General features: G+C 33.8%; 1 protein-coding gene across 2 annotated transcripts in view; it reads left to right on the top strand.

The window, feature by feature from the left end:
* Positions 1–13,182: 13,182 nt before the first annotated feature.
* LOC140450325 (uncharacterized) overlaps positions 13,183–23,085 on the top strand; it is a 76,499-nt gene continuing 66,596 nt past the window's right edge. Inside the window, exon 1 of one of the 2 annotated variants that reach the window (XM_072543902.1) lies at positions 13,183–13,360. In XM_072543902.1, coding sequence (XP_072400003.1) covers positions 13,300–13,360 — 61 coding nt within the window. In that variant the 5' untranslated portion in view covers positions 13,183–13,299. The remainder of the gene's footprint in view (positions 13,361–23,085) is intronic. The other variant, XM_072543903.1, reaches the window with a different exon arrangement.

Raw genomic sequence — 23,085 nt, 5'->3', positions numbered from 1 at the left:
GTCAGCTTATGGAGAACAACTGGAAGAAACCAATGGTATCACTTATTTTGGTTGTAATCTGAATAAGAACTGGGTCATTAGCAAAGAAATAAGAATACGTATATAAGGTCAGAGCTGCATTTTTTAAGATGAAGAAAATCTTATGAAGAAACAATATTACAAAATTAGATTAATAAGATGTTGTTATCTATTCTTTTGTATAGTGTCAAAGGTTGGGCTTTAACAGATACATTTCTTGAAGCCTTTGAAATCTGGGTGTATTGGAGAATTCTGCGAATAAGTAGGGTAGATAGAGTTTTTAACGAGGTTGTTTTGCATCAAATGGGAAAAGTTACGGAAGTAGACAGAAGAGTTTAAAATCAAAAACTGGAATATTTTGGCAATGTTATGCGTAGCCCGGAGAGATATAATATACTTTATTTAATAATACAAGGCAAGGTAGATGGAAAAAGAGGGCCAGAACGTCATGACTTAAAAACCTGAGAGAATGATTTAACAGATCCTCTGCATCCCTTTTCGGAGCTGCCGTCAACAAAATTAGTATAGCCAATTTGATAGCCTATGCACGATAATCAAGCAGGGCACAAGAAGAAGAAAGTAGCCACATAAAAAAAATAGCATAAAAAAATTCAACCTACCAAAAGAAACAAAAGAAGCTTTTATTCGAAGACAGACCAGCGAAATATTCGACCGGTCCGTCTATATCGGTGGTCCATCTATCCTCGTCTTCCCTATCGCATAGTTTTAGGTTTAAAAAATGAATAAAAAAAAATGAAAAATGAATTAAAAATGTTTCAAAAACACCAAATGTAAAAAGAGTGAAATCTTCGCTTAAAAATCTAAGAGAGTAGTTTGTTGTAGCTCTGTGAATATTTGGGCCAATATAGTTAAAATAGCGGTGACGAACTTCCAGTTAGAGAAATGATCTAAAGAAGAAGAAAGACCATATTTTCCATCGCTCGATTCTGAAAAACTAAAAGTGGTTTTATCCCATATTGTATTCTCTTGGTCCATATTCTAATTAGGTAACCGATCAATATTCTTTTTACCCTGTGACTCTGTTTTTGATGAACTAGCTGTTTTTTGTCTTCTTCAAGTTCCATATTCTATCAAAGATTGGAAATCCCTCATGTTAAGTTCTCTTGTGCACTGCAAGGAATGTTTAAATTTCTATTACTACCAGTATTAAACCGATCTGTGTACCATGTATATCTCTATGTCTATCTCAGTCTAGTTCGAATGTTTCCTCTGTACCAACGCTTTGTCCCACTGAACTGATGTCCACTTAGAAAGGTACTTTAGGCCTCTATCTAGGTACTATATTGTCATAAATCATCATCCATCCGGTATCTCTTATTTCATTTATGATATAAATATGTCCTAATCTAACCGGTGCTTTACTCAGGTTTGATCGCAGTCCGTCCGTTCCGAACATTGGCGATCATTCTGGCTATGATGACTTTGTTGGTTGCTATACAGAATAGCTGTGTTGAGGTATTTTTCTATACCATGCTCTCAGGTTAGCAAGCCAGGATATTCTTCTTCGTTCTGGGGCCATTTTTCCTTCAATTTTACCTTGGGAGCTCATATGTGCATTAACTTCTCATTATATGTCACAAGTGCTGCAGCTTACGGCCCTTTACGATGTTAACTAAATCCGTGGTTGTGTTCATTATCGGTAGTACTTCTTCCTTGATGACTTTGTCTGTCCATAGTATCTTCAGGATACTTCTGTATAACCATAGCTCAAAAGCCTAAAGTTTTGATAGAGTTTCTGCCTTCTTCAATGTCCACGTTTCTACTCCATACAGAAGCACTGAATATACTTAACATTTAGGAAGCCTTATTTTTTTTCTAGGGTGAGGTCATGGCTATTAAATACAGAGCTCATAGTCAAGAATGCACTTTTTGCCTTTCTGATGCGACATTTAATCTCTTGGCTATTGTCCCACGACTCATTGATTATAGTTCCCAAGTAGTTATACTGTTAGAAACGTTCAATTCACATTTGGTTCACATACAGATTTGCTCCATCTGTATGGGTCACATACAGATTTGCTATGTTTTCCTTGCTGATGATCATTAGCTTCGTTTTGCTGGTATTTATATCCAGTCCATATGTTCTACTTGTTACCGTTATTTTATTGATTAAGTTTTGCAGCTCTTCTATGGTATTGGAAAACACTATTGTATCATCTGCATACCGCAGGTTATTGAGCTTGACTCCATTTATTGATATGCCTTCATCAATATCGTTTAGAGCCTTATCAAAAATGTGCTCCCCTGAAATTATGCACCCCTGTCTAATTTCCCTTAAGATTATGAACTGATCTGTATATTCTCCATCTATTCAAAGCGCCGCTGATTTATTCTAATACAGGTTAGCTATTATTTTTAGGTCTCTTCCGTCAATCCCTGTCCTCTTCAGCTCTTCCATCATTTATTCATGACTGACACCATCGAAAGCCTTCTTGTAGTCAATCAGCCATACAAAAACATTACAGCTAACATCTCTACATTTCTAAAATAATACCTGCACGCTAAATAAAGCTTTCCTCGTACCAACGGCGTTAACAAATCCAAACTGATTGGACGCAATTTGTTTCTCGCATTTCCAGTAAATTCTTCTGTGGATTACTTTTAAAACAACTTTAGCAGATGGTTCCTTAGTCTTATGGTCCTGTAGTCTTTACAAACTGTTGCTCCTGTTTTTTTGGACAATGGTACAAACTCCGATTTGAGCCACTCTATTGGTATTTTTCCTGCCTTGTATATTTCATTAAATATTTCAGTTATTATTTTTATTTGTTCTGCATCTATTAGCTTCAGCAATTCTGCAAGAATTTCATCAAGTCCAGGTGCCTTTCCATCCTACATATGTCTAATGGCAGCCTTTTATTTATATGTAAATGAGGGAGATACAGTAGGGTCTCCATAGGTGTTGTTGGTGTGCCCCTTTGATTCCTAGACAAGCAAGTTTTTGCACCGTGTTTAGTTCGAGGATGGAATACATTTTTCCATGACTGTGTCTAGCTACTCATGGTACCATGAGTGCGTCTAGATACATTAAAAGGTTCTTTAGTAAATATCTTTAACTTTGGAATAAAATCTAAATACTATTATGTTGAAAGAAACTGCTAGGTATATGGTTATTATCAGTTCTTTTTTTATATAAACTACACGATACTTTGGTGGGTACATAGGCTCCCTCTAGATTTTTGCGTCCATTTCACCAATTATAATTTTTATGTCATTTTTCAGACAAGTTGTCTCAAGACAGAAGACAAGTTGTCTTCCTTTTATTGTTTTATTTCCTCTGTATTTGGGAAGTAGGCGTTCACTATTATGTAGTTTTTCTCTTAATATTTTTCATCTTCGTTGGTTAATGGCTTTAAAGTTTATTATGGATTGTTTTTGTCCAGTTCGAACAATGAATCAGATCCCAAAAGTATTTTGATTTTCATGAGAACTGAAGTATATTGAATGTCTCTTTCTTTTCATTATACCATTCCTTCTTTACCTTATCTAAATAAGGTATAAAATATGTCCCATAATATTTTCAATGCGCTTGCACCTGTTGGATATAATGTTCTTACGTTCCATATTTCCAGTTTCCTATTCTTATTTCGTTTGCCAAGTGGTCGTCATAAAGTCTGTCCGGGTTTCTTTTTTTTTTTATCAGGTGGTAAATGGAGAGATTTTTAAGGGTATATGTGATAAGCTTGCAGTCCATCCACTTTATCGGAGAACCATTTCTGCCGCTCTCGTTAGCCTTGACCCTGCTTTCTACTGGGATTGGTTATCACATTTTCCAGAAGGTTGCTTTATCAAGAATCACCGCCTTTGAAGTGGGAGTCGGAATTAAATAAGAGAAGCGAAGTGCTCCTAAGGGCTACGTACTCCTGCTAACTAGCAGAATGTATCGTATATGGCTTATAATTTCTACATTTAAACTCATAAGTATGATTTCGTTCGGTTTATTATTTACCAAGTGCAAATTTAAGCAAATAACTGTGATTTTGTGAAGTGTAAGTTGTGAGAAATAGTTTATGTGAAAATACTTAAATCTAACCAAAATTTTAGTTGAAAATACATTTATTTGCAAGTTTTGATTTCCGTTTCAAAATCCACTTTGGGTATTCTCAAGTTAAAGTTGATTTCATGTAATCGACTGAACTATTATCCAATAAAGTCGTCCCAAGAACGCACCTCAAAATATTGGCAGTATAATTTTAAAGTCATCTGCCTTAAAATCATTTTAAAGTCATCTGCTAAAAAGTAAAAAGAAGAACTTTTTTGTATTAGCAAATAAACAAACAAAATGATTTGTGTAATTTGTATTTTTTGAGTACCATTTCATCAACGAAATTTCGTCGAGAACTAAATCGAAACGTCAACATTACCGTACTTTCAACTAAAATTGAAGTTATTCCCATTAAAGAAAGTAAATAATGTCCAAATCTCACAAGCAAATAACTTCCGAACAATTTTTTTGCACCATATTATGTCCTCAATAAGGTAATTTAGCACAACACCTCTGAGCAAGTGCTTGTGCATCCTGTGCACAACAATTGAATGAGCACAAAGTTCATGTCCCAATCAAACTTGGTGAAGAGCATTCAGACTAATAAAATCTTAGAGATACAAAAATACAAAATGGGAAACCGACCTTTGCGTATACTAAGTTATGCGGATGCCGCCACAATCATGGCAGAAAATAAAGATGACCTCCAGCGCCTACATTACAGATTCAATATAACGGCTCACAAGTTAAACATGCCAATACCCCACGACCAAGACCCAGTCAATGGTTCTAGCCAAGTACCCTATCAGATGTAAACTAATAGTTGCACAGCAGAGGAAGTGAAAAAACAAGTCTACAAGGTAGCCGGAATATCGTGATACTTGAGAGGTATCATATGAGGAGAAACAAATATATGAGGATATCGGGTAAAATCCGGATATATAAATCATGTGTAAGACCAGTACTAACTTAGGTAGTGGAAACAAGAGCTGAAACGTCGCTTACAAAAAGATTAATGAGACCTACAGAAAGGAAAGTATTAAGAACCCTAAGAGGAATTTCTTTCTGAGATAGAATAAGGAATAAAGATATATTAAGAGAAACTGAAATCCAGGATGTGATGAGATAGCCACGAGCACTACTTCGTAAATGGGGAGATTATATAGACAGAATGCACCCATAAATCCAATACAAAATGATTACAGGGAAGATCCCCAAAGAGGTAGTATGATAGCTGGATATCAATATCACAAAAGCTGGGATGATATAATAAACAGAACCATATCCTACAAGAAGAAGAAAAATAAGTTTATTTTAAATGAGGTAACTCACTGCAGTAACTCTCTACATAGTATATTTCACAAAATAAATAGTTATTGTCTGTGTGGGCAGATTTCTGTACTCAATGGTGTTAAATAAAAAAAATATATTTAGTTAATTTTTCACAATAAACATTATCTTTGGTGCTATGGCTCTAGTTGAACCTCGACCTTCTTTAAACTATTTCTTTGTTCGATCCTATTCTTTACAGTCTGGTGCCAGTTTGCCACAACGATTTTTCTCGCAACTTTATGCACACCATTTTTCGACCTTGGCCTACCTCGTAGTCTACTTCTCACGGGTTTCACCAATAGAGTACGTTGTACAATGTAGCTTTCATTTGCTCTGATTAGACATCCTGGTCAATGTAGGTATCTAATTTGTATTGCAGTAACTACATTTTTTTTAAAAGAGGGTTGGGTAAAAAGAAAAAAAAAATTAATTGGGAGATTTACAGGAATGGTTTCAAATACCAGAAGCTTCAAGCATAATACATATGGTACAAAACGGAGAAGCATATCGTATTATGGTCATCAGTCTTCGGTAGAAGACGCCCAAAGAAAAAAAGAACTATACATCTTTGACCTCGATTATTTCGTTGTATTTATTGAATTGCCAGAATTTATATCGACGACGGCAAATTTCATTATCATTTATTGGATCCAATATTTTTCTGAATGTTTCTGTTCAGAAGTTCTGTATACAATTTCTTTGTTTTTCTTGTTATATAATGACTTCTAAAGTGTTTGATAAGTCCGTAATAACTTCTGCTTTTAAGCGTTATTCTTCGATTCATCTCTTCCTATATTATGCTTATGCTGTTTATCAAACTACCCAAGTTATTAATTTTATTTTGGATAACTTGAGTTGGAACCTTTGGGTATTGTACAAGTTCACTAGTATCTGTCATCAATCCCGAACCTCCCACTGAACAGTTAACATTTAAGGATTTAAGTTATTTGATCCACCTCGTAATACTTCTTCCTACTTACTAATTCTTCACAATACAACATCTTCAAAATGTTCTTTATTTTGCGCCACTTTTAGTTAGTAATTGTTGAACGTTCATGCCCGTCCAAGTTCTAATATTGCGAAGCCATGTCATGGCTCTTCTACCTACTCCTCTTCGGCCCTCTATCTTCCTTTCAATTATTAATCGTAGCAGGTTATATAATCGAGTTAGGTATGAGGTCTTTGTGTTCTTAATCGTTGTTATAAGTTCTAACTGTCTATTTATGGTATTTAATACTGTTCGATTCGTAATGTGTTGTGTCTATCATATTCTAAGCATTCCGCGATAAAACCACATTTCAAAGGCTTCTAGCCGTCTCATAGTATTTAATTTGAATGTCCAAGCTTCAACTCCAAACAGAAGGACTGACCAAACGTGACATTTAATAACTCTAATTCGGATGTCTACGGTTAATTTTTGGTTATAGATCATTTGTTTTCATTTATTATACATATTCCTAGCCTGTTATATTCGTGTTTTTATTTCTATATCTGTATCCGACTTATCATTTAGTACTGCTACCATTGCTTCACTTGTATTATTAACTCTGTCTAGTATATTTTAAGTCTTCCATTTTTTCTGCTATTAGAACGGTATCGTCTGCATACCTGACATTGTTAATATATTAATTGTTTATTTTTATACCAATTTCGGCGCCGTCTAGTGCTTATTTGAATATGCATTTAGAGTACAAGTTAAAGAGTAATGGGGACATGACACAGCCTTGTCGGACGCCTTTTTGTATACGAACGCTTTTAGTAGTGTGGCTGGACTATTTTAAGTTTGCTTCTTAGTTCCAATAAAGGTTTTGAATAATCTGGAAATCTTTTGTGTCAACGCCACATAATCATCTTAAATATTTTTGTTACTTCTAGTTTTATATCTATATTTTTTTTTAATTTTCATAAACGTGTTTTGCTATTTATACTTTTTTCTAAGGATTCCACATACATTATGATGTTATCAACTCCATTAGGCCATTTTATGTGGTTTACTGTTGATATAAATAACTTTATTTATATTTTGCTCTAGTGTTGGCACTTGTGTGCACTTGTTTGCATGCCATTGATGTTTGGTTGGTCTGGTGTCCCATAGAGGATGTAAAAAGATCAGAGAAGATAGGACATATTGTTGGTAAACAGTGGTTTCCAGATTTGTTATTTTAATTATTAGCTTATGACACTTTTATGTAAAACGTCTTGAGGGTGGCTGTGAAAAATCTCGAAGTGAGCTGTTTAAATAATAATAAAAAACTGGGTTCCCCCAGGATTTTATTTATTTAGCGATTACATCACAGTTGCGTTTTTTATATAAACAAAAGGGACAATACATTAAACAGTGAATAACAATATAATTCATTTTTACAAACAAAAATTAAGTTGACAAAGATTGAATTGACTCATTGATTGCAATTAAAAAATCGGACGGATTGCCACTGTAGGATCTGGTCGGGCATTCCTCCACTAGATGGTTAACCGTTTGTCCTGCACTACCGCATTCGCAATTTGGAAACGGTATTTTTCTCCTCCAAAAAGGCGAGTTGAAGAATCTGTCACAGTATGGCCCAGATTTGTATTGGTTGGTCGAAACCCTCTGGTTTGCTTGTAATACGTGACTTATCCCAGGTGGCAGGTGCTGGCTGCATTTTTCTCCAATTCTTTTCTCACCAACGGTCGGTTAGTTTGAATCTAAGCCACATAGAGAGAATTAACGATGTGGAGCATCCTAAGCGTATTTATAAGCAAATATGTGATGGTGATATCTTACTAGATACCCCAACTAAATGGCCTGCATTTCTTTATTAAATATTAATTTATAACTAAATGGTGCACCTTCTTCTTGGATGGCAACCATTTCGATAAAAAAAGTCCTTTATTATATATTTTTAAATGTAGGCAGCTGTAACTGCTAATACGCGTAAATGATAGTTATATGATTTTCATTAATTACGTTATAAATAGTTAGTGGTTTTATATAAAAATATTAATTTATAATTAATTATTAATGTCGTAACAGAAAATCCTTACTTTATTTAATGTAAAGGAAATATGGCAACGTAACGTGCAATTGCAATCGGATATATTGGATGTATTTATTAGCGCTTGCGCTTGCTGGTACACTATTATCAGTTTATAATCAATCATGTTGTAATAGAAAATCTGGCCAATCAATTTCCTCTCTACCATCAGGACCGGATTGTGGGGTTATTCATTACAAGGGTTGTTAAGGTAATTATCATGGGAGGTCATTAATAATATTGCTCATTAAACTAAGTTTAGGTCTTGAAATATTTAAATAAATTTTCTACTTGTGATTTCATGCAACTCATGTTAATTTTACAAAATATCGAAATTATATAAGGTACTTAGGACACTAATAATTACCCAAACAATTCACAAATTGTATTCGATTAAAAAGTAGAAGTTGGAGAGTGCCAAAAACAATACAGTGTGATTAACTTTTATGACAAATTCCGTTGTATCTCTTATTATCACAGATACCAGAAAAACTTATTTAAAAAAATTGGGGGTATAGTACATTTCACAAATTTGAGCCTATTTTGAATTAGGGATCAAGCTTTGACTTAAACGGTCCGCTGCGCTTTTAAAGTTAATAGCAAATTCTCCCAATATTTGAAGCACTGTCGAAGGCAGATAATGCTAAGAATATTGACAATGTATTTTACATTCATTCAGAAGAAAATTACAAATTCTATTGTTTTTAAATTATAGTGGTAAGTATTTACTGATAAAATAATAACAATAAGACTAGTTTCATACTTACACGACCCGACACGACCGAATCGTGGACGACTATTTGCCGTTCTTCTTCTTAGGGTGCTGTCCGTTTCGAACGTTGGCGATCATTCTAGCTATGATGACTTTGTTGGTTGCTAGACGAAATAGCTGTGTTGAGGTCTTTCTATACCATGCTCTCAAGTTAGCAAGCCAAGATATTCTTCTTCATCCTGGGGCCCTTTTTCCTTCAATTTTACCTTGCAAAATGCATTGAAGTAGCTCGTATCTGCCTTGATTTCTCATTATATGTCCCAAGTACTGCAGCTTACGCTCTTCACGATGTTGACCAAATTCGCAGTTGTGTTCATCCTCCGCAGTACTTCATTGGTGACTTTGTCTATCCATGGTATCTTCAGGATCCTTCTGTATGACCATAGCTCAAAAGCCTGAAGTTTTGATAGAGTTTCCGCCTTCAATGTCCACGTATCTACTCCGTACAAAAGCACTGAGAACACATAACATTTAAGGAGCCTTAGTTTCTAGGGTGAGGTCATGGCTCTTGAATGCAGAACTCATAGTCAAGAATGGACTTTTTGCCTTTCCAATGCGACATTTAATCTCTTGGATATTGTCTCATGACTCATTGATTATAGTTCCCAAGTATTGGTATTGTGAGACACGTTCAATTCTCATTTGGTTCACATACAGATTTGCTCCAGTTATGTTTTCCTTGCTGATGAGCATTATCTTGGTTTTACTGGTGTTTATATCCAGTCCATATTTTCTACTTGTTTCCGCTATTTTGTTCATTAAGTTTTGCAGCCCTTCTATGGTATTTGAAAACACTATTGTATCATCTGCATACCGCAGGTTATTGAGCTTGACTCATTGCCCATTGACTATTGAGATGCCTTCATCAATATATTTAAGAGCCCCTTCAAAAATGTGCTCCAAGTACAGATTGAATATCAGTGGTGAAATTATGCACCCCTGTCTCACTCCCCTTAAGATTTTGACCTGATCTGTATATTCTCCATCTATTCGGAGTACCGCTGATTGATTCCAATACAGGTTAGCAATTATTTTTAAGTCTTTTCCGTCAATTCCTCTCCTCTTCATCACTTCCATCATGTGTTCATGCCTGACTCTATCGAAAGCCTTCTTGCAATCAATTAGGCATGTAAAAACATCACAGCTGACATCTCTACATTTCTGAAATAATACCTGAACGCTAAATAAAGCTTCCCTCGTACCAACGGCGTTCAAAAATCCAAACTGATTGAGCGCAATTTGTTCCTCGTATTTCCGGTAAATTCTTTTGTGGATGACTTTTAAAAACAGCTTCAGCAGATGGCTCATTAGGCTGTTGGTCCTATAATCTTCACAAACGTTTGTTCCTGGTATTTTGGGCAATGGTACGAACTCCGATTTAAGCCACTCTACTGATATTTTTCCTGCCTTGTATATTTAAATATTTCAATTATTATTTTTATTTGTTCTGCATCAAATAGCTTCAACAGTTCTGCAGGAATTTCATTAAGTCCCGGTGCCTTTCCATCCTTCATTTGTCTGACGGCTGCCGTTATTTCTTCTGGTAGGATTTCGTGACCTGAATTTTCTTCAATGTTGGGCTCTTGTATTGTTCTAAAGTCATGGAAAAGCTTCTCCAAATATTCTTCCCATACTTTCTTTTTATCTTCTTTGGTTATGGCAAGATTGCCTTCATCATCTGTTATTTTTTAGCTGTTGCGTTTTCGGAACTTTTCAGTTATTTCCTTCACTTTTCGATGAACATTGAAGTTATCATATCGACTCTGATACTCCTTGTATTTCTTGGCATTGTTCTGTCGTTTGTTTCTCTTTGGCTTTTCTTGTGCACCACACAATAGCCCGTCATTTTCACATATACACGACAGGCTGATCAAACCAGTTATTCGTCAACCATGGAGCGTACCCAACCTATTGCGTTTAATGATATCGCCGACTAAAGGAAAATGAAAGAAATAGAATGCAGTAAGTTCATCCGCCCAACATGAGACGACTTGAAGTTGGTGCATTCCTTTTCTTTTTGAAGATTTAAGAATGCACGAAGAAAAATTTTTCAATTACTTTAGAAATGAAGTCATTTGATGAGCTACATCTGCGATTAAGGGATTCCATTCAACGCCTCAACACTAGCTTCAGGGAATGTATTGAGCCTACTCAGATGTTGGCAGTCGCAATCAGGTAGGTGGAAAAAATTATATTTTTTTATATGTGTTTTTTATTTATTTCAATTTTTTAAACCGTTTTTTGAAGAAGATTTATATATACTGTAATTTATACAAATGTACTGCATATTCAAATTAAAATTGAAATGAGTCAATGGACGAGTTTTCGGAATCTAGAGCTACTGGAGATTCGGCTGGTGTCCTAACAGCTGCCAACTTTAGTTAGTGGCCTACTTCAGGGTGTTGTGGTTGTAACAGTTGGTACTGAGTTGAGGTTGGCCTTTAAATAACGTGGTAGGTCAGGGGGCTGTTTGAATATTTGCACCTGACTTCTTTTGAGCTTTCATTGCTGATAGTGTTTGCAGTACTGTGAGTTGGAATTCCGCAACCTCTACGTCACTAAAAGTTTCTAAAGATGAAATAATCCCTTTAAAAAAAGATAAATGCCGGTCGACGTTTCGTTAAGGGCACTTATTAATTCCAGTTCAACAGGATCTAGTCTCCTTTTTTTGGACTGCTGTTGCAGTTTTTTGAAACCAGGACTTTTAATTAACTCAGGATTGGAGAATTCCATCTCCGCACAACCATTCTTCCCTTCTTCTTTTGCGGCAGCGCAGTCATTCTCATCATTGATTGTAAGACTGTCTTCAGACGGTCTTCAATCTGTATTTTTTTTTTTTTTTTTGAAACTGCTTCTCATAAATGTAGGTTTTAGTGTTTTAGTCCTCTCGCTTTTTTGGAAACAGTCCCGAAGATTCATTCATTTTTTCATTACAGCTTTGTCTAAAACACAAAAACACAATTTTAAAAAAATTAAATTTGATTTATTTTTATTTGTAACTTATAAGGGCAGGTAAATAATATTATGTAATGTTTTTTTTCTTATATTCCAATCATAATTTCTACAGTCTTCTCCAGATATCTCGCAAGTGGTTGCACGTTGACAGAACTTCACTACAGTTTCAGACTAGGCATTTTCACGATCAGCAAAATAGTGAGGGATGTGTACCTAGCTATTTGGTCCGCAATAACCATTTAACTATTCAAGACAAACTGTAGAACTGTTGGAGAAAAATACGTATTTGGGTCATGAAATAAGAATCCGCCGAGATAACCAAATATTCGAAATCCAAAGACGAATTACTTTAGCGTGGGCAGCCTTAGGAAAACTGCGTGATACTCTAAGCGTTAACATACCAATTATCCTCAAAAGAAAGGTACTTGACCAATGCGTATTACCGGTCATGACCTATGGGGCGGAAACTATGACTCTAACCAAGACTACGGCTTCGAAATTGAGAGTGGCACAGAGACGAATGGAACGGTCTATGGTAATAACAAACGAAGATCTGCGAAGAAGGACGAATATTGCTGATGTTGTGGAACGCATAGCGAAACTGAAATAGATGTAGCGAGAATGCACGACTCACGATGGACGAACAAAATTATAAATTGGAGGCCAAGAGCAGAGAAACGTAGTAGAGAAAGATCACCTACACGTTGGGCTGACGACATCAGGCGTATCACCAAAAATTAACAACAAAGAGCACAAAATCGTAAAGAATTGAGGAGTTTAAGAAAGGGCTATGTCCAGCAGTGTGCGTGTTCAATATGACCGCTATAAAATCAAAACTATTTTTAAATAGTTTCAAAATCAAAACTTTTATTAATTATTACATTAGCATTAAGTATTGATTTTGCAATATAAGATACATAAACTTTGCTTTTGCTTGATATAAAAGAGTAATAATAATAATAATAATAACAATTAAATATACAGTTTTTTTAATAAATTGGAGTAACAAAAATAACGGTTCCGTTCTCAAATAACGTTTACTGGTCACGATTTCGTCCTTTACATATCCCGGGTGACATCTCAAGATTACAGTCAACGCGCATCACATTACCGCAGATTGTGCGAGAATTGAATCCAGAAACGCATCTCCGTGGAATTAAATAATTAAAGCTCTTAGTACTAAATGCGCTCGCCAAAACATGTTGGTGATAAAGCCAGTGATCATTGATGTGTTTGTTTTTGGAATTTTGTCTCTTGCAGGTAGGATTATATTTTTTTCTAGAATAAAGTATATGTGTAGCGTCTATTGTTTATTTCTTTTTAAATTTATAAAAACACAAATTTTCTTTAAATTGTCGTTAAGGTGCCTGAGTTTTTATTTGTATTTTGTTTCTAAATATTTGGTTTACACCTTTTTCTTTTAGTCTTTAATTCATTTTTGCCAACCAAGATTTTCTTGATCCTAATATAATTGTTTTTCTTGTCTTCCATTTATTTTTTTCTTACATATTTTTATGAAGTACATAATATAGTTTCGCTCCTATTCCGCTAATTTTTATTCAGTATAATTTTCTAGACATAACGAGTATATATTTTCTTTCTTTTATCTTTTATCTTTTAGTTTTAATTCAAGATTTTCGCTCATTTATAACTGCCCATTTTTTAAAATTTTATTTAAACATTTTGCTTATCCTGCATATTCAGGTTTACTAAATTTTGCGCTATGCTCTTTTCCTCCTGGATACTTGCTTACTTTCTTTATTTCTTCAAATATATTCGGTTTTTTCATAAATTAATTTAGTATGAATATATTTAACTCGATTTGATCTTAATTTTCGACTATTTGTTTAAATTATGAGTAATACAGCCTGTAGTAAAATTCTGTTGTTTCCTTTATTATTATTATTGTCTTCATCTATTACTTGTTATATTTATATTAATACGTCGCTTCCAGTTGTTCTTCTTTACAAAACAGTTATATATTTTCTAGTATGTTTAGATTTTGAGTACATATAAATTTTCATAAACTAACTTATTTTTAATTTATATTTAAATGGGAATAAGCCACAATTAAAGGTTAAAATACGTTTATTGACGTTTCAATTTCCACTTCGGAAATCGTTCTCAAAATACAAACATTAGTAAATTAAACAAATTTTGTTTTTTGTTACTTAGTGAAAAATTCTTCTAATAATTTTTAGAAGAATTTTTCACTAAGTAACAAAAAACAAAATTTGTTTAATTTACTAATGTTTGTATTTTGAGAACGATTTTCGAAGTGGAAATTGAAACGTCAATAAACGTATTTTAACCTTTAATTGTGGCTTATTCCCATTTAAATATAAATTAATTTAAAATGCCACAAGAAAATAGCTTCAGAACAATATTAACTTATTTTTACGTTACCTTCCAGTTTTTCTTTTTTACCATAGTCTATCTCCCAAAAAACATCGATTTCACGTGGGTTATTGTCAATAAAAATAGTTATTGCAATCAAATTTATCACTCACATCGTCCGGTCACTATAAAATTTTCATTGTTAGATCCTAATCTTCAAAACTTATGACATAAAATTTCGATTTTGAGTTTGGCAACCAATGGAATGCATTTAAATTACGCATAGAAAACCCTGAATTTAAACTGTCACATTACAAACGATCTAAAACTTTTAAAATTGTTTCTTTTCAATAGCAAAAGTTCGTTTTTAGAAACTACACAACTTTAACTACAAATTCCCGACAATGCTGTCTTCGTATAAGCATTTTTGCGTGGCGTGAGATCGTTTGTAATGTGAAAGTTTGAATTCAGCGTTTTTAGGAGTATTTCAAAGGTCTCCTATGTGTTGCCAAAACGCAAAATCGAAATTTTATGTCATAAATTTTGAAGATTATGCTTTAATAAAAATTCCATAATGACCGGACGATGGAAGTGATAAAGTTTATTGATCTGAGAATTGTAAAAAATGTCAAAATCGCGCTTAAAATGTATTTTGACTTTTATCGATAGGACATTTTGATAAATTTTCACCATCGAGTTGACACAAATTTTATTTAAAATTGATTTCGCGCGTGTAAGTGACATTCAAAATCGCCCATTATTCAATTGTTGCTTCCGAGACAACGGTTTATTATACACAAAAAGTGATAATGAACATTTTTGTACAAAATGATCTCAACTACAGTTGTTTCTTCAGATTGTTAGTAAGTCGATGTTCTCCTTTTCTCCCCTACGATGGTTTTTTTAGAGGAGAAGCCCAGGGTAAACTTTTTTGAAGCTTTTTTTAGGTCGCAAAATTTATATTTGCAGCAAAATTTAACTTGTTCGTCTCGTTTCCAGAGATCAAATCTTTGACGACTGGATCATAAACACACGTGTTTAGGTTATAGTTCTAAATTTTTTTTATTGAATTTATTTATTTTCTATGTACTAAAATTGTTCTATTTATATATCTCTTTTGCCTGTTAGGTGTATTTATACAGGCTGTCCAGAAACTCTTCTTCTGACAAACGAAGACCGAGGATTCCTCAGATAATTTTAAGACAATTTAACACAATTCACCTAGTCCGAAAATGCTTCCTAAAGGAAATAGACCTCTTTGAAGATGGCTGCTTGTAATTAGTTTTTTTAATATCTTAAGAACGCTTCTATTTAGAAAAACGAAAACCTGTACGATTATTTATCCTCCAGAGTTGCATCAATTTCTAGTACGGGTCATAGGTGTCCGTTTTGGGTAGGTCAACTTTTAAGCATTTGTGATACTAGATTATTAGATTTTCAAGTATTCTAGTACTAAAAGATACTCTTATTTTAAGTTGGTGAGATACACCGTTTTCGAGAAACATCGATTTGAAAATTTTTCGTTTTTTCTTCATTAAAGTTAAATTCTTATTTTTTTGCACTAGATGGCTTTAAACTGTCGACAGAAGTACCTACGTTTTTCATTATCAAATTGTTGTCAGTTCGTTTTTTTTTTTAGTTTTTACTTTGTGGCATACAAACACAAGAATTTCAATTCAACAAAAATGGTTTATATTTGGATATTATATATATTTGGATATTTGGATTATATAATGGATATACATTTAATTTATTGCGAGATGAGGTGTAACGCTTGAGCAGTAACGTAGATACGCTCAAAATTTTCCATATTAAGAGAAACAATTTCAGTGTCCTTTTCTTCTTCTTCTTCCATGTAGGCTTTAAAGCCTGTTTCTTCTTCAATATTAACATCCTAAATTGTTTAAATTGTCGCACCATCTTTTTCTTGATCTGCCAATACTTCTTCGTCCATTTGGTGACTTATCTCGTGCTATTCATACTATTCTATCCTCTGCCATTCTACTAATATGTTCGTTCCACTCCTGTTTCCGTTTTTTTCACCCATCCATTTATGTCTTCTATATTGCATGCTCTTCTTATGTTTTCGCTTCTCTCCCTATCCAACAGACTTTTCCTTGATATTCGTATTTTCATCTCTATTGTTTCTAGTAGTCGTCTCGTTTTAGATGTGTCAGGTCTTGTCTCCGCCGTGTATATTAATATAGGTCTAATTGATGCATTATAAATTCTTGTTTTTGTGTCTTGTCTTAGGTGTTTGTTCTTCCATATTGTGTCATTAAGAGATCCCGCCGCTTTACTTGCTTTTAAGCTTTATTGTCATACTTCTTCTTCGACATCTCCGTAACTAGTTATATCTATTCCCAGATATCTACACCTTGCCTTCTGCTTTATTATCTTCCCATCAATTTCGATTTTACAACGTAGTGGGTATTAAGATGTTATCATACATTTGGTTTTTTCTGCTGATATTATCATATTGTATTTCTTGGCTGTTGTATTAAAGATGTGTGTTAATCTTTGGAGTTCATCTTCTGTCTCGGCGATTAATGCGGCGTCGTCTGCATAGCATAATATTTGGATTAGCCATGACCTTTAAGCACTGTGTGTATTATTTCGTCCATTATTATATTAAAGAGAAGTGGGGTTAACGAGTCACCCTGCCTGACTCTGCTTTGTACTGGTATACACTGTGTTAGTTTTCCATTTACCTTTGCCTGTATTTGATTATGAAAGTAGTTTTCGATAGTTTGTATAATATTGATTGGTATGTTTCTTTTATACAATAGGTATAAGATGTCCTCAACTTGGATGCGATCGAAAGCCTTTGTCAGGTCTATAAATCATAGATATGCTGGTTTATTGTACTTGATGGCCTTTTCTGTGATTTGTCTTAGTACAAATACGGCGTCTACGCAGGATCTTCCGAATCTGAATCCTTGTTATACATCTGATAAAGTTAATAGTTTATTGATTTTGTTGGTTAGGACTTTTAAGGTAAGTTTAAGTGCGGTCTTCAGTAGATTTATACCTCTATAATTGTTGGGGTCTTCTTTATCTCCTTTCTTGAACATTGTTATAATTGTTATAAAAGTTTTGTCATCTCTAGGGTTATACTTTCTCCTCCGTGTTTTAGAAGCTCGTTGGTTATTCCGTCTGATCCTGGTGACTTTCTATTTTTGAGTGAATCCATGGCTATCTCTACTTCCTGAAATTGATTTCTATTTCGTGTCTTAATACAGGTACGTCATTGTGTTGATTATTATTTTCCTTTGCTTTAAACAGTTCCGTCAGGTATTTTTCCCATTCGTTTGCTGGTATATTATTGTATTCTTTCAATTCTGCCATTTCTTTTTGTTTGTTTCTTATAAATCTTCCTATTTGTTTTTGTGTACCGTAGAAGTCGCTTTCCATCCTTTTTGTAAACTGTTTCCAGTGTTTATTTTTTGTTCTATTTACCAACTGCTTTGTTTCATTTCGTATTCTTCTGTGTTTTCAAAAAATAATAAAACAGGGTGACATAATGATATATCAGCAGCACATGAGGATGTTTACATGATATTTTAATGGAAGTTGGGGAACATTTAGAAATTAGCGTTCGAATACTATCTGCCATGTATCCCATAATTTCAAAATCTTCCGTAGAAAATATTTTACACAACAAACATGAATATCCTATTTATTTTACAAAGGTACAAGTACTGCTACAAGGAGATTCTTCTGAATCAATATGAATACAATGAAGATTTTTTCAAATACGTTTTGTTTTTCGACGAAGCTACATTCACAAAAAATGGAATTTTTAATGTACATAATCCACATTATTATTCGTACGTACAATCCTCACGTTTATGAAGAATTTAATCATCAGCATTTGTTTAGCATAAACGTCTGGATAGAAGTAGTTGACGATTATCTACTTGGACCCGTGGAATTGACCCAAAACTTTACATTACAAAATAGTTCTACATTAGGACTGTCCGGCCAACTTTAGCACTAATGTACGAGACTTACTTGATAATAACTATGGAGACCACTGGATTGGAAGAAGCTGTCCAGTTGCTTCGCCAGCAAGGTCGCCTGATTTGAATCCTTGCGATTATTGTATTTGAGGATACATTCTGCATTTGTTTATTTCGTTCCGATACAAAATCGTGCATAACTCTGGCTAATGATACAAGATACTTGCAACGAATTTAGAAATAACTTCTAATTTATGTATAGAGATTAATGGTCATCATATTGAGCATCTTTCATTACTATTTACCTTTAATACTTGTTACTCGTAGTTTTGTTCCATCGTAATAAATATATATATTTTTAGGGAGTCTACAGTATTCACTGCCTTCCCTCGCTCAACCGTTTCCATCTCTCTCTGTTGTTCCATTCTCCATCGTTTAGTCCTCTCTTAATCATGGCGTCGTCTACTTCGTTCCTCCAGGATTTTCGGGGTCGTCCTCTTTTCCTCCTTCCTATGGGGCTCCATTCGGTTATTCTCTTTATCCATCTGCTGTCGCTAGTTCTTCTTACATGTCCATACCACTTTAGTCTTTTTTGTTCTATATATGTTAGTATGTCTGGTTCTATTGATGTTCTTTGCTTTATTTCGTCTCTCCAGGCATTCCATCTCTGTTGCTACTATCTTACTGCTATTTTTCTTGTTTATGATCCAATTTTCAGCCCCATATGTCATAATACTTCGCACTAATGTTTTATAAATCTGCGTTTTTGTCTTCATATTTAGGTGTCTATCCCACCATACTGAGTTAAGTTGTCGGATTGCTGTTCTTGTTTGTCCTAATCTTTGTGTAATTTCTGCCTCTGTTGTTGCCTTTTTCGTGATTATAAACCCCAGGTATTTGAATTTATCCTTTCCTTTGATTGTTACGTTGTCATCAATCTGTAGATCTTCCATGTCTTCTTCACTTGTAGATAGGTACTCTGTTTTCGCGAGGTTAATATCTAGGCCAGCCTTGGTATATTCTTCTTGTAGTTTCTTCATCATGTAGCTGAGGTCGTCTTGGTCTTGTGCAATCACTACTTGATCGTCTGCAAAACTTAACGTATATAGGTATTCGTTCCGTACCGGTACTCCCATGCCTTCGCATTTTCTTTTCCATGTAGTCAAGGCTTTCTCTAAGTATATTTTGAATAGGCTTGGAGATGTGGAACAACCCTGCAGGAGCCCTTTTGTTGTGGTGAAGTCTCCTATGATTCTTGTTCCCATTTTAATGGACACTTTATTTTCTTTATACAGAGCTTTTGTAGCTTCTATGAGTTCCGTCTGTATTTCTAATTTGTACATTGCCTCCCATAGTTCTGACCTTGGGACAGAGTCATACGCCTTTCTCAGGTCTACAAATGCCAAGTGTATATCTCTATTTTTAGCTTTTTTCTTTTCCAACAGTTGTTCCAGTGTGTATATGTGGTCTATGCATGATCTTCCTGCCGTAAAGCCTGCCTGATCCTCCCCGATTTTGCCTTTTATCGCTTGCTCTATCTTTTCTTGCAGTATCTTCCCATATAATCTTCCTATTGATGATATTACGCTTATTCCTCTGTAGTTTTCGCATCGTTTTCTATCTCCTTTCTTAAATATAGATGTCATATATGCCACCGTCCATTCCTTTGGGAGCTGTTCTCCATTTATGGCTTTCTGAAATATCCATTGTATCATCCGGTGTAATTTTTTTGATCTGTATTTTATAAGCTCAGGTGAGATGCCTCCAGGTCCCAGTGCTTTCTTATTTTTGATTGCTTTTATGGCCGTTCTCATTTCCCTATCTGTTATTTCTATTTCTTGTTGTGGGAATCTGCTTCGTCTTCGCCTGTTTTCTTTTCCAATGAATTGTGGTCTTTGTTCTGTTAATAGTTCCTTGTAGTAGTCCTTCCATTCTTTGTCCTGTATATTTCCCAATTTAATTTTTTCTTTTGAGTTTTGTTTCAATCCTCTCAGTACTTTCCATGACTCCGAAGTTCTTGTACCTCCTATATATGTTTCAATATTTGAGCAGATTCTTTCCCATTCTTCATTCTTTTGCTGTGTTATTTGTTTTTTTACTTCTCTATCTTTTTCTCTATATTCTTTATAAACTTCATCGTTGTTTGTAGTCAGCCATTTTCTGTATAGTTGCTTTTTTCTTCAATTATTCTTTTTGTTGGTTCATTTATTTCATAGTAGTGCTGTTTATTTGTTATATGTTCTTTTTCCCCAAGGGCTTCGAATGCTGCTTGCTTTATACTCGCCTTTATATGTTCGTATATTTCTTCGATGTTGCCGTATCTAAATTCTATTAATTTTTGGTCTAGACGTTGTTGGTATAGTTCTCTTATTGATTGTTCTTGGAGTAGTTCTATATTGTATTGTTTTTCTCTTATAGTGTTCAACGGTTCTTCTGTGGAGGGGGTCTTGTTATGTTTCCAATTAATGTCCATTTTTGCTGTCAGTAGTCTATTGTCCGTTCCACATTCTGCTCCTCTTTTGACTCGCACATCTTTGATCTTTATTGTGGTATCTTGATGTGGAATGTTTGATTATTATGTAGTCTATTATCGATTTTAGCTATCGTAATAAATACTTTGTTTTTAAAAACCCTTTAAAACATTTTTGTTTCAAATTGATTTTTTGGTTCTTTCCCAAACTTTCTTTATGAATTGTGTGCTGCAATAAATTGAAACATTTATAAAATTAATTAAGGTACCTATTAATTTAATTTTTATGACGAAAAAAGGAAAAATTTTAAAATCGATTTTTCTCGAAAACGGTGTATCTTACCGACTTAAAGTAAGAGTACCTTTTAGTACTAGAATATTTGAAAATTTATTAATCTAGTACCACAAATTCTTAAATGTTAAAAACAAAAAAATTATGCTTTAAAATAACCAGTGACCTGCCCAAAACGGACGCCTATGAGCGGTACTGGAAATTCGCAATTAATGGAGTCGATTCAACTCTGGAGGATAAATAATCGTGCCAGTTTTCATTTTTCTAAAAAGAAGCGGTGTGGAGGTATTAAAGAACACTACTTACAAGGCGCCATCTTCAAAGAGCTCTATAAAGATATAGTTATAGTTCCTTTAGGAAGCATTTTCTGATTAGGTGAATTGGGTTAAGTCGTCTTTAAATGTCCCGATGAATCTCCGGTTTTCATTTGTCAGGAAAGTTTCTGGACACCCTGTATAGTTTAGTCTGTTACACTAATACCTAACTAATTAATTTTTAGATGTGCCGTTTTCCTTTTAAGGAAATTTTCAAGGTTAAAAAAAATTAAATAATTTTTATATAAATTGTTATAGTTGTTTAAAGTTGGGAAATGTATTTCTACGTCGTTTCTACTGCCACTTTGAAGTTCGCTAACCTTTATATTATATACTTATTTATATTTTTATACCTTTTAATGCAACCTTACACCTTAAAAAAATTCTTATAGCTTATCTGGTGTAACTTGTTTGCTCTGACAATCTCTGTGCTGCAGCTATTATATATACACAATTTAAAATTAGAATAACACCTTCATATTAAAGTGCATACCTTCATTTTCATAATATGTTTTCCTTATAGAAGTAAATAAAAAGCATAAATTGTATCAAATGTAAATAATCTAATCCGTTAATCTAGGAAGTATATAAAAATGAGATTATTGTGTGTTATTAAGAAATGCAATAATTTTTGTCAGATTGTAAGAAGCAACTGATTGCCATTATTATTAGACCAGGGCGGATATGTGAAAAAACGACTAAGTTTGGACGTAAAAGGTGGCATTTGCATTTTTGCAGAAATAGATGATAAGTTTAGTAATAATAATTGACTTATCTTCCTTCTCAAATAGGTTGAGAACATTAATAAAAAAATTAAAATATTTAAAAATTACCAAATATTTTGGTTTTTTTTCTACTTTCCTCGCGTATAACTTTAAAACAATTCATTTTAGAGCAAAGTTGTAATGAAATGGCGAAAATTAAATTTTCTGTAAGATACGGCTGGTTAATGATGTTAATTTATTAGCCTTGCTGCAAAACAGCAATAAATACAAAAAAGGGGTGAGGGAAACGAGCCTTTGTTTATTCAATATTTTTCAACCACTTAAATTCCACTTAAGACCTTCATAATTCGTCCAAACAATCTTTATAATATAATAAATAGCCACCAAGTTTCATTAAAATCGATTTAATAGATTTCGCAAATAATTTTGCAATTAAATTTTTTTTAAATTGCAGTTTTTAAAAATCGTGCATGATAAAAACTAGACCATATAGAAGATTGCCAATTTTTTCACTTATAAAAACGCACTTAACATATCTAATATACTTTATGGAATTTAAATCGGATTATTTGGACGGCCACAGGAATAATAAAAATTTTTTTGGCATATAAATAAATAAAATATATCGGTAACCCTTAACACATTCGCGACCAACCCATTTTTAGGTCTGTCCAGTCAAACTCATTATGGTTATACATGAAAGAATCATGCTAAATCCACCATTTTTGGGGAAGAGTATTATGATTGAACAAGGATTATAAAAAAATTAACAAAAAAATTACTTCCAATAAAAAATGAAACATAAGTTTAATTGTCTTTTCTGTGCCATTCCTGACATGTGTACCAGGTGGCAGCCCTTTTTTGCTTGCACTGCACTGCACTGTC

The sequence above is a fragment of the Diabrotica undecimpunctata genome, chromosome 9 (assembly GCF_040954645.1).
Source record: "Diabrotica undecimpunctata isolate CICGRU chromosome 9, icDiaUnde3, whole genome shotgun sequence".
NCBI classification, from domain to species: Eukaryota; Metazoa; Arthropoda; class Insecta; order Coleoptera; family Chrysomelidae; genus Diabrotica; species Diabrotica undecimpunctata.
Note: the sequence above shows the minus strand (reverse complement) of the source record. Positions and strands in the feature narration are given on the sequence as shown.